Genomic DNA, 13,426 nt, shown 5'->3' on the forward strand with positions numbered 1-13,426 from the left:
TTCTGAGGAAAATGTTCATGCCAGAGCCTGCCAGCTCATGGATCGCACAGTTAAGATGGAGGCCCATGCTACTGCTGTGGATACCGGTTCAAATCCTACCATGGCAGCTGGATGAATTTAAAATTTGATCATAGATCTGGGAATTAGGGGGTCCTCATGGGACAGTAAGTAGTGGTACTACCTCTGGACCAGGAAACCCAGGTTGAAGTTCCAGCTGCAGAGTGTAATAACATTTCTGAACAGGCTAATTAGAAAATCTCAATCCAGAATTGGAAGCTAAGCTTCGTAATGGTGGCCACGAAACTCTGGTTTACTTATGCCTTTTAGGGAAGGAAATTCAAGCCCTGTAATTGGTCTGACCTACAAATAATCACAGCAATACAGTTTATTGCCCTCTGAAACGGCCTAGTTGTCACTGAGCTCAAGGGCAACTAGCAATGCTGATCTGCCCGTGACCACATTTCACAAATTGTTAAGTAAAACACTAAGCCACTAAAAAGTACAAAAAATTTGAAATAGGTATCTCTAAATTTTTCAGCTTGAACACATCTTAACTTTCTGGCTACGTTTAGATCTATTTAGCATCTTTTTGGGGCTTGAATTTGCAAGTTGTGACCATCAAGAGACATGAATTGAGCCAATGCACGACAACAAAAAATCTGAACAGACCTGAACTGAGAATTTATCAAACATTTCCTTGATGCATCTCAAGACTGTTGATGGGTTGTTGCAGGTGTAAGACACCAGCCTGACTGAAAACCCCTTAGACATACCGTTCCCAAGTCATGGCAACAAAAGCCGTCAACAGCAAACATTTGAATCAAAAGCTGAAAATTAACTTTGCTCCTTTGCAGCCAACATTCTTTTTGGGAAACAGGCCAGGGTTTTAGAGCTGAAAGTGGCAAGAGACTAGACTTGCTTGCTTCAGTTGTTGTTGTAACTAAGTTGTTTGCTGGTCCAGCATTGCCCTTGGCCAATTCTGACGTCTTGAATATTGCCCAGCTCTAACTATTCTACTCCTAGTAGCTGTGTTTTCAACTAGCGTGGCTATAAGTCTGGTATTCTCTCCCTAAAAACTCTTCCCCTCATCCTCTAAGATGCTTTGTAAAACCTAAACTGATGGCCATGCCTTTGGTTATAGTCCATTTCATTTCTTCAGCAACTCAGTCTTTTAGCATTATCAAGTGCTGAGATGCTTAGCTACATAAGAACACTATTCATGCAAGTTATTATGCACCCAAATATCTTCTACCCATTTGTCACTAATTACAAAAATGAATTGAAAGCAACCAGTGTCTGCAAAATCATAAAACAAAGTGTTTCATTTCATTTCAGGGAGATGCCTGCACTTACCATGTAACTTCCAAACATACTGTGGCTAGGACTGGGAAACACCCAAGCTACATATTATGCTGCTCTCGGGAACTCAGATTGGGGGCAGCATGAAGTTTTAGAACTTCAGTTTCATTGAAATTTTCACTGGAATACAGCAAGCATAGCCTTCCTGCTTTGACGTTAATTGCTTGAACAAGGTGTCCAATTTTATCTGAAAATTAAAAAATGTATACACACAAGCAGCTCCAATTTTCATGCTTTTAATACAAACTTAAAAAAGATCCGGAACATTATAAACTATACAGCTCTGACCTCACCTACAACAAATCTGCAAAAAACATTTTAGCATCAAGCAAGTATTGCACAATGTTCCAAAGTAGAAAATTGGGATATTATTCAGTCTACAATAAAGGAATTATTTGCATCCGCTTTCCTTAACAGAAAATAACCATTCCTTTTGAGAAAGTAAAATGTACATAATTTGAAAAAATCCTGCCATCGTTTTGTCTTTTTCTGAAGCATACAATGTCAATATCTCTTGGTTTTCAATTTTTTTGAAAAAATAATTTGTTGCATATGAAATCTGAAATGAAATTACAATGTACATTAGAAATATATACTCTTAACCTTTACAAACATCTTAAATCATTCAAGCAAAAGGAAACCAAAGAAAAAAGGAAACTTAAGATTTCGATCAGTTAGTGCCAAATCCATTAAAAATAAAAATAAAACCAAGCAGTGTTTTTAATGTTCAAGTAAAGAAAGCTAACATCTGTATAATACATCAATGAAGAACACTTAGGGAGGGGGGAAAAGGAAGGGGTTAAAAAACTAACATTTGTTTCTCTCATCCTCCCCCCTCAAACCTCATGAAATAGGGAAGCCAAGTAGTTGTTCAGAAACTAGGCTATTACACATCTCCGAATTTCCACACAGACCCCTCCCTTGAGGATTTTATTCTTTTTCAAGTCAGGAAACTCAGTAGGCATCAAAACTGGTGTAGCGCACAGTTTCACTAGCTCCAAGTGATTACAAACTGCCCATCATTGCCACACGAGTCAAAGACTTAGTTGTAACAGCACTCGGCAATGGATTTTCTCTGCTCTCTAGTCATGAAATCTGAGTTACAGGTTCTGAAAAAGTGGGGATTATCACATTTGAAAACTGCAAACATGGAGGTGGGGGCAGTTGATCACAAACTTCAGTGCTGCTTACCCTCAAGCTGCAAGATCTGATCAGAAGACCTCAGGTTTACGTGTCAAACCTGCCTCCTCTGGGATGCTGAAGCAACTATGCTGCCCCCATCTTAACTTAATTGAAAACCCTTTGCCCCTGGCAAGTTAGGGTGGCCTCTTTCTACTCGCAAACAGTGAATTCATGAGGCACTTAACCTATTTCCCAACATTATACGCCTTTTGCTAGACCTCCTAGTGTTTACCTGGGTACCACAGCATCCTTCCACACGACAGGAGCATGGAGGAACACTGCTCACTGAACATGAATATGCAATGTACAAATTGTTTTGATTTAGAAAGCCAAGAATTCAAGAGTGTTCCTGTAAGAACTGAACTGAACAGCAGAACTTGCTATAGTCTTTCTTTACCCATCACCAATTCTCACTGCAGCTTCTCCAAACCTCTCCTGCCCCCAACATTGCAGGTGAATGGTGTGCTAAGGGTTTAAAAAAGCAAGAGTGAACTGTACTTCATTAAAGATAGCAATACAACCTTGTTTATAAAATGCAGAAACCTATGACCAGATTATTGTTTAATGTAACCCTTGTTTACAAACTTACACAATTGCTAAATCATTGCCACAAGATATAGGTATGGTAGCATTGTTGCTCACATATTGCACTCCAACAGTTCAGGGTGATGAGGCCAGCAAGCCACTTTGCTCGTGCTGGGAGGACAGGCAGTGACAGTTTTTTTTTGGGGGGTGGGGGAAAAAGTGTGGAAAGGAGTTTAAAAAAAGAGAATGTAAGAGATGATCAGTCGATACCAACTCCAATTTGCAATTCCACCAGTATAGGTTTGCTAACTATTAATACTGCTCAGATTGGAACAAGAGGAATGAGGGGAGGAGAAGACTTGGAAACTACAGGGATAGGCTCAGTGCTACACATCAGCTTAAAAAGGTCCATTAATGCTGCATCTTACTCAGTATTATTAGGTAAAGTTACTAAAGCAGTGGGTTCAGTCTTAATATAGGTACATTTAACTGCAGTTGCTAAGCTCAGGAGGCATCACTTCTTATGGAATTGTTGGGACAGTAATCAAATGGATTAGACCATATTCAATTTCCTGATCCATCCTTGATCCCTTTTATTCTAATCAGTGGACTTGTTCATTAAGTGCATATGAAAAGGCTCAATAAATCTAGGTCTGTCAGTACAATTCAAGACCATAAGAACTTTAAACAAAAGCATGTAGTCTGACCTTTCATGTTTCTGTGCAGTACCCACTAAGTTTTTTTTAAAAAAGTGCCTTTCATTTCAGTGTTTAGGGAGAGGATTCCACACTACAGAATGCAAGCCAGGTTGAAACAGCAGAGTCATTGATGATTCAGCAATCAATATTCCAGTAACGTTAATGCTAGGACTACTAGCAAGGTTGGCTTGCTTGCCCATAATTGAGTGAGGGTGCCGGCCGCACCCCTTTTGCTAACTCAGGTTCTAGGTACAGATCATCAACACAGCAAACTTCAGGAGGCCCAAGTGCGAGTCAAATGCCAAAGACCTCCATTTCACTAGTAACAAACGGGAATGATAGGAAATTTCCTCAAAGCAATAAATGAAAATAAACCCAGGGATGCTAGCAATTGATGCTAGAATACATCAGCAAGTGTGTGTCACAAGCAAAGATCTAGGAGTCCAAGGTTAACTGCTCTTGTTTCAGCGTGACAAGTTTAATGTTTCTTACCCCTTACCCCAAAAAGGCTGCAATCCTGCCTGAAATGTGATACAATGGTATAGGTTACAGCCTCTGAAAGAAAATTAACATTGGATCCAACTATTCCTCCCAGAGCAGCAGCACTGTTTGGTTGAGATATAAAAACCTGCGCAACTCCCACAGGGGAAGGGGAAATAAATCAGACGACATTTCTATTATCTGTAATAGCCTCTAGTGCAGCAATACTAAAAAAAGGCCTCTGAACAAATTGCTGTCTTTGCCAAAAAAGACTAGTTTGCAATAAGTGATTTAAAGAACAGCAAGCTGAATGAATCTGGCTCAGGCCTACACGTCTCTCTCCCAACTTCCCTGCTTCAGTAACAATGTACTGTGAAAAACTGGCTTGCAAATACCAAACTCCAACTCAACTTCACCCACCTTGAAACAATTTACTGCAGCTGTTCTAGACATGTTCTCTAAATTTAAAGTGAATCCTTTTGTTTGAAATAAGCTTAGCAGTTTAGTCAATTGTTTAGGAGGGGGTTACAGCAAGCAGTCAAGAGCTATTTTGAGGTCTAGAATATTCTTAGCGAATGGAGCACACCTAGTACCTCAGGTTGTGAACAGGTCAAGGTCTCCCGCCAAGGTTCACAATACATTTAGAAATATTTGCTGTTATGCCAAAACCCAGAATTTCTCCCCCCCCACCCCCCCATTAGGATCAACAATCAACTATTCTAACAAAAAACTTGTAATTACAACCGCAAAAATTTAGTCAGCAATGCTCCAAAGCATTGGGATAAAATATTTAGCAAACTGATCTCATTGTTGCTCATTTCTGGAACTGATGAATGAAACTTGTCACCCTGGACGATATAAATATTGCTTGTGTTTCAAGGACAATGCTTGAACTTTAAGTATTCTTTGTTGCGGTAAATTGTAAGAAGGTAGTAAACACTGCTGACCATGTGGTAATGTTTTAACAGTGACTGAACAAGCTTATGATCTTACAACACAGGAACACAAAGGGTTCTGGATAGAGTCATGTATACAGCACATGCAGTCACAGATGCCTCTGGAGTTCCCTCAACATTCATTACAAAAACAGGTGCAGCAAGTCCACACCCCTGACATTCCCCAACCTCCCCACAGCAACACCATGAGACACTTCAGTTACAGGATTAGCTGTGACCTATTTGAAGTGCTGCTTAGGGGCTTGTGAAATCCAGGCTGTAGCAAGCCATCACAACAGACAGTTGAAATGCTGTAACTGGTAAATGGAGGACAAACCTTCTTCAGGGGATCAGTTTCTTGGAAGTTGTGCAAATGACTGAAGGACATTTGATTGCAACATTTGCAACAAGGACTGCAATGCACTTGAACTCAACTTTTCCAGGGGGAGTGTTTGTTTTGCATATGGTCAGAACTATGACACCAGACATTTTCCACTATTCCTTACAGGCTGAAGGAACAGGGCTCCTTGGATTGTCATTTAAATTAGAAAGAAGAATGAGAACATTATAACTTAACTAATAGTCAATACTGGATTTGAAAAACTGAAGGTGGGAAACAGGAATGTTCCAGCAGTGCAGCACCTCAAATACCCAATGTACAGGACATAACATTTATTTAAAAAAGGTGCTGACAACTGGGAAGGGAGGATGGTAAGAAGAAACAATTCTAATTTGGTCACTCTCCTCCTTCCTAGGACTAGATCCCACTCATGTATTGGACACTGATATATGGTGCGAACCTGGTACATCAAACAGCTGAACACACTAACTAGTTGAGAGGCAGGGCTTTTCAATGGAAAACATGGCTCATGCACCCAATTCCTGACCAGCTTCGGATAAAGTATCACAAAACACACTCCCTGGTTCCAGTTACTCAAATCCAGTGCAGTCTTTGATCTTTTCTCATTTGCCATTTCAGTCGTATCTCAGTTGAGGTGAATGTCTCGTAGCACCCACAACAGAAATTCTTCCTGAGGTTTGGTACTTTCCCCTCACTAGCCAAACATTTGACTCTTTTGGAGGGGGTGGTGACTGATCCATAGACCAAGTGAAGCATCATTCTCTTCAAGTTGGAAGAGGAACAAACAGCATAGCTCAAATAGCCCAACTGGAAAATGAGAAATGAGTTTTTTTTAAGAAAAAACAAAGTACTCCAAAAGTTCACCAACATCTAGGATGCAAACAAACACCCCATAAGAATCTGAAACAGCTTCTGGCACAATTGTTAAGTGCTCACTTCAAACTTGCAGCATATTGACATAGAAGGTTCTCAGTAAGATGCAAAGTACTGTAGATCTTCAACGTAGAACTTTAAAACCAGCTAGCACAATGCAGTGAAGTATTTTGTCCAAATAGCAGGATCCACAGTACATGCCACAGCTTCACAAGATTTTTTTTGCTAGTTGCCATAGTACAGTAGTAATCCAAATGAGGAGATTAGCATGGACGAAGAACTTCAAAGCCCTTTAACACCAAGATGACAGGTTCTGCTGCAGTTCAGAGCGAGGTGTTCTTTTTGACAACACTTGGAGTTTTATAAGGAGGAGGGGGAGTGAGGGCAAACAGGAGCAATGTCAAGACTCAGTGGACAACCAGTTTGAACTAGTTAAGACACACATTAATTGCATTAAATGCTATTTGGCAGAATTCTGCTTCACCATGAACCTCCCAAACTTAATTGTCAGCCATGGCTTCCCATCCTGTAGCACTATAGCAATAATTTGAAAAAGGGAAATAGTGTGTTCTCCCAACAACCCTGATACAGTTGTTACTACAGTGCAAAACTCAAATACAGAAATACTGGCACCAATGTGAGGTAATGCCCCAAATCTAACTACTGCGAAAAACGGATAAGACTGCCAGTTACAAACAGTGACTTTATTTTACTCAAATTTGGACTATTCCAATATTTCAGTCATCCACTTTTCCTTTAAGAGAAACTTTGGTGCCCTGTTCCGCCCTCCCTCCCAAGTTTGGAGGGTGGAATATAGAATTTGACAGGAAAACAAGGTACTATAACTCTAAAACCCACAACTTCCCTATGGATTGTATAGATGTGACAAACAAATTGCAAAAAGATTTGAAAACTTAGGAGATGGTGAACACTGTTTAGAGACTGCAAGTGGGGTTTAGAGGTTAAATGTTAAACTGTTCCCGAAGTGCTCTTCAACTTTAATCTTAGTGTTGGCCTTCTTTGAATTCTATGTATAGAAAGGATTCTTCACTACATATTTCAGTTAGCCAAGACAACTGGCTGAAATGGCTGGTTAGGATACTGCATGGTGTTCAAGTTCAAGTCAAGTCCTTCGACAAATGGGGCCTTCTCACCCAAGTTGTTGTTATTGTAGATTGGTGGCACCTCAAAGGCATTTGGGAACGGAGCTGGGCCGGAGGATGACTGGTTTTCATTCCCGAAGTACAAGCTCAATGAGCCAGGGTAGACAAATTCCTTGGCATTTGGAGAAAGGGAGGATGGCGGCATCTGGTTGCTTCCAAGGACCAGTGAGTGCATCGATGTGGACAACCCCTTCTGCTTCATCAAACCATTGGTGGGAGAGCGAGCCATTCTCCGGCCTCCAGTTTTCATCTTGGTGGACCCAAATTTGGTGGCAGCAAAAGCTGCAGTGGTGAAAGTGATTGGCTGAGTTGACCTTGGGATGAAGGTGGGGCTCACAGAATTCCCAAAGGAAGGAGAAGGGGAATTAGACAAAGAGTTGCCCTGGTCAGTGATGGGTGTGAAAACCTGGGCCTCTGGGTTAAAGCTGCTCTTTATCTCCTTGTCCAATTCTGCACTATTTTCATTATCATCCATGTAGAGGACCTTCACAGCCCCTTTCTCACCAATCTGATAGGATACCTCAAAAGGATCAATCCAGAGGCTCAATTCTTGAGGAACATTAGCCCGAATATCTTCAATATCCAACCCGCTCCTCTTTGTGGCCTGCTCAACGATAGGGTCCACAGTTTCTCCAATATGGACACACCTGTAACCAGATCCTTTCAGGGGCTTTTCTGGGTACCAGTGGCCCTCATATTTCTGCTTTAGCAACCGCTCCAGCTCCTCCCCAAAGAGGTCTGCACGTCGCCGGGGTAATTTGTTATACAGGTAGGAAATAATGAAATTTAAAGCCACCTTGATCTCCAAATGCATTCTTGATAATATGGCAACCAGGCAAGGCAGTGCAGAAACAGCTTCAAATCTTCACACAACCCCTACTAAAAAAGGAAAAGCAGCAGTTAGTTCATAAATACTCATACTGTGAATTCTGTTCACTACTGTTAAACTTCAACAAACTAGTGATTCGGTCAGACTCTCATCCAACCTCAACTCCCAGCCAGAACACCAGGGCAAGTTAAAAATGAAGAACAGTAAGTCTATACGGGAGATAGAAAATTATGTTGCCCAACTCATTAAATTAGTCACTGGATAACACAGCAGATCACTATCACTTCTGCCAAGCCTACCCATTGTGCACAATATTTGGAGGGCTGAAGGTAAAAAGGACAGCTACAAAGTTAACAGAAAAACAAAGTAGTGACAGGTACACAAAATATACATTTCTGCACATAGCTGCTATGGGGAAATTTTAATGGGTGTTTAATCTAGCAAACCCTTTTGCAGTCTGAAGGCAGCAAATGTGTTTCTGGAGCGGCTTTGGGGGGGGACCAGATTGGTTACTCTGGGACAAAGCAACTGGGAAACGAGCCAGAGGTGAAATGAGGTTGGTATTTGATGCAGCAAGAGATGATCTAGGATGCACCTTACTTGGGAAAGCCTTGAAGAAAGCTTGCAGGCTTGGGAAGGGGGTGTTGAAATAAGGGTAGGTGAAGCAGTTGGATGGCTCAGTCTGCACTGAGTGGGGGGTGGGGGGGGCAGCACAGTGGAGGAATAGCTGACTTCTGCACTGTGTGCTCCTCTAATCCGATCACTGAAGTTATGCAAGGTATTTAAATCACATCATTGGCTTCACCACAGCGACACACTTGTAATCACTAATATTTTGCCCTCCTGCTGAGCAGTTCAAAGTATTTTATCTGGATTCATTTCTAGTTTGGACAAATTGCACTCCTAGTCATTTTCAAGTGGTGAAGACATAATTCAGAAATACAGTTGCAGCAAAACAGCTGACAACTGCTAGCGACAGCTCTGCCTAATCAGGAGGCAGAGGCATACAGCATAGAAACTGACCCTTTGGTCCAAACAATCTCAAGCTAAAATAATCCTGACTGCCTACTCCTATCCTTAAGCAACATTACATTCTCAGAGTGCAAAGTGGAAGCTGAATGCTTGATGCAGAAGGAAAAACAAATTCCTCTAGGATAAGTGATCAAAAAGCTGCTTGTGCATCTCAGTGTACTTGAGGGAGTTGCAAAGTTTCAAAGAACAGGCCAAGGCCTTCCTTTCCCAGATGGAGCAACTTCATTTAAATTCCAGATCACATTGAACGAGTTTCTGTATAAATCAGATTTCAAATACCATTTGCAGAAACTATTCTTAGTTTAAATGATCAAGTTATCCTCAGCGAATGCTTAAGTTAGTTATAAATTGCATCTTTTTCTTGCAATGGTTGGTTACAAAATCTAGGAAGTACGTTGCAAAATCAGTTGTTTTGCTGCTGCCCAACTGCTGCAACTGCACACAATTTAGGAACTCCCTGCTCAACAAAGAAACATTTTCCTAATGCTGATTCTTAATCCAAAACAATGTTTTGCTGCAAGTAATACTTCAATAGGACAATTCAATTACTGGAACATTGAAAAGGTGTTTAAGGTGACACAGTATGGCATTCATCATCTCATTTATGTGTGTCATTCATTATGATAAGTATGTTGCCATATTCCAAAATGCTTCGGCTGAGAAGCTGTACCAAGTCTGCTTGCATCTTCCAAGTCCATCTGACTGGCAGACAGTTCTTCATCCCACAGCATCCAGCTCCAAGTAACTTGATTAATTAATGCATGTTGCCAAGTAAGGCAACAGGCAATGAGAGATAACAGTGTAAAGCTGGATGAACTCAGGCCAGGCAGCAGAGCAGGAAAGCTGATGTTTCGGGTCTGGATGCTTCTTCAGAAATAGGGGAGGGGGGCAGGAGGCAATGACGGAAGGTGGATAGAGCAGATAGGTAGACAGAAGACAGACAGATCAAGAAATTGGGGGTAGTGCTGCTAAAGGTGAGTGCTGGATGGGAGTCGGGATGGAGGTTGGTCAGTTGAGGGAAAGTGGACAAGTCAAGGAGGCAGGGATGAGGCTGGTAGATAGGAGGTGGGGGTCAGTCAGTGAGGTGGGAGAAAAGGCAGACAGGTCGAGGCAGGGACAAGCTTGGCTGGTTTTGGGATGAAGTCGGGGTGGGGAGATTTTGAAATCCACATTGAGACCATTGGGCTGCAGGGTTGCCAAGCAAAATGAGATGCTGTTCCTGCAGCCTTCAGGTGGCTTCGATGTGGCACTGCAGGAGGCCCAGGAAGGACATGTGATCCAAGGAGTGGGAGGGAGAAATGAAGTGGTTCGTGACTGGGAGGTGCAGTCGTTTGTCACCAACCAAGCGTAGGTGTTCCACAAGGCAGTCTCCAAGCCTCCACTTGGCTTCCCCGATGTAGAGGCAGCCGTATTGGGAACAGCGGATACCGTATACCACATTAGCAGATGTGTAGGTAAACATCTGTTTAAAGTGGAATGTTTTCTTGGGGCCTGGAATGAGGATGAGGAGTTGGGGGGTAGTGGTATTGGCACAGCACTTCCTGCAGATGCAGGGAAAAGTGCCAGGGCCGGTGGGGCTAGTGGCAAATGTGGAGTGGATAGGGTTAGGGCCTGGGCCCATGCAGGGAGTCATGGAGAGCGCGGTCCCTCCGGAAAGCAGATAAGGGTGAGGACAGAAAATATCTTTGGTAGTGGGGTCAGATTGCAGATGGAAGTTGCAGTTGATGCTTTGAATCCAGAGGTTGGTGGGGTCGTATGTGAGGACAAGGGGGAATTCTGTCCTCGTTGTTATTGTGGGAAACGCAAGGGATGCGGTCGAGGGTATTTTCGATCGCTACGGAGGGGAAATTGCAGTCCTTGAAAAAAAACAAAGACATCTGGGACGTCCAGGAGTGGAAAGCCTCATCTTGGCAGGTGTGACGGAGGCAAAGGAACTGGGACGGCATTCTTGCAGGAGGGTGGGAGAGAGGTGTATTCTAGGTAGCAGTGGGAGTTGGTAGGCTTGAAATAGATGTTGGTTTTCAGGTGGTTGCCAGAGATGGAAACAGAGGGGTCCAGGAAGGGGAGGGAGATATTGGAGATGGTCCAGCTGAACTTAAGGTTGGGTTGAAAGGTGTGTGAGTAAAGTGGATGAACTATTCAAGCTCCTCATGGGAGGATGAGGCGGCACCGATACAGTCACTGATATAAATGGAGGAAGGGGCATGGGATGGGGCCAGCATAGCTGCATAAGAGACTGTTCCACGTACCCTACAAAGAGGCAGGCATAGCTTGGGCCCATGCAGGTACCCATGGCCACCCCTTTTGCTCCTCCCACCTCACCAACCAACCCCCACCCCCCCACCTATCAACCTCCATGGCTTCCCTTGACTAACCAACCCCTATCCCAACTCCCCACCTACACTCACCTTTACTGGCTGTGTCCCTGCCTCCTTGACCTGTCTCCTCTCCACCTATCTGCTCCTTTATCCATCTTCCATCATCACCCCCTCCCGTTGATTTATTTCAGAGTTCCCTTCCCCCTTTCCCCCCATTTCTAAGGGTCCAGACCCAAAACATCAACTTTCCTGCTCCTCTGATGCTGCTGGCCTGCTGTGCTCATCCAGCTCTACACCTCTATCTCAGATTCTTCAGCATCAGCAGTTCCTACTATCTCAACTTGCCATGTGGTTCTTTTTCTTGTTCTCCTCCACACATTTCTAACTTGAAAAGCTTTAGCAAGAAAATCTGGTTGTTCATACCAATTTTGTAAAGCTCTATCCTGGTAAAGCACCAGGAGATAGGAACCAGGGCACTCAACAAAAAGGTAGCACAAGGAAAGGATTGTAAAGGATGATGAAAATTACAAACATTACCAGGACTGTACAGCAATGCAGCGATACTGCATTTCTTTCAACTACAAGCATTCAGGCAATTCTGAGCTTTATCACATTTTAAGGCTTTACCTAAAAATCTTGGAAGCATGTTTCTGCTTGTCACTGCAGCCCTCAAATATTGAGTTAGATATTGTTCTTAATGCTAAAGCAATCAAAGGCTATGGGGAGAAGGCAGGTACAGGGGACCGAGTTGGATGAGCCAGCATACTGAATGGCAGAGCTGGCTCAAAAACAAGGGCCAAATGGCCTATTCTGGCTCCTATTTTCCAGGTGGCTATGTTTTTCCTGACTTCCAGGAAGCAGAGCTTTCTAAGTACTAAAATATCCAGATTAACTTTGCAATTAATTTTCAAAATCCTTCACTTATTCACACTTGTTTTCACAGTATGCAAGATTCAAGGAGCTTTGTACATACCACCTGGAATGCAATGCTCTACACCAGGATGAATGTTGTGTGGCTAGTATTTAACACTGACAGTGGAAGATCTGTTAGGTCAGCATAATTTACCCTTGCAATGGCTTCGTGTTAATAGACTGGATGCAAGCTTAGTGATACAATTGTGCATCAGGGACTACAAGAAAAGTCACTGCCTAGCAGTCATACTCCTACTATATACTTAGTGTAACTAGGCATTAAAAACAATGAGGCATATGAATATTGAGCTATTTACCAATTCTGACAGCGCTTAGGCACAAAAGCATTACTGCCACTGGCACTACAGTAATGAACAAATAACCACCCAGTCGAATATAACTTAAGTGCTTGCCTTGAAAGCTAAACCCATGCACAAGCTGAAGTGCACCTATGTGGTGTGCATTTAACAGCAAATAGAATCTGAACTTGGGATGGGTCAACACTAGAAATATTCTAACATACTACCCTGCAGATGACATATTGGCTGAACTGGCAATGCGCTTATCCCACAATGCAAATTAGGTTTTTCTAAAAAGAAATCCTTAAATTAAGAAGATTTCAACCACTGCTGTGTTTTCAAACATTTAAATCGAGAATAGTCATGCAAACAGCTGCATAAATATTTATATGCTGCTTAAAATTCCAACAGCAGCATCCTTGGTATTTCAACATTATGTTGATTAAACAGTAATCAAATT

The 13,426-nt window shown here is 42.4% G+C and overlaps 1 protein-coding gene across 5 annotated transcripts in view; it reads right to left on the bottom strand.

The window, feature by feature from the left end:
• Positions 1 to 1,581: 1,581 nt before the first annotated feature.
• The window catches only part of LOC125447097 (protein Tob2-like), a 31,661-nt gene continuing 19,816 nt past the window's right edge, over positions 1,582 to 13,426 (bottom strand). For all 5 annotated transcript variants that reach the window (XM_048521212.2, XM_059640435.1, XM_048521214.2 and 2 more), the window contains one exon: positions 1,582 to 8,455. In XM_048521212.2, coding sequence (XP_048377169.1) covers positions 7,473 to 8,390 — 918 coding nt within the window. In that variant the 5' untranslated portion in view covers positions 8,391 to 8,455 and the 3' untranslated portion in view covers positions 1,582 to 7,472. The remainder of the gene's footprint in view (positions 8,456 to 13,426) is intronic.

Source organism: Stegostoma tigrinum, chromosome 38, assembly GCF_030684315.1.
Source record: "Stegostoma tigrinum isolate sSteTig4 chromosome 38, sSteTig4.hap1, whole genome shotgun sequence".
NCBI lineage: Eukaryota > Metazoa > Chordata > Chondrichthyes > Orectolobiformes > Stegostomatidae > Stegostoma > Stegostoma tigrinum.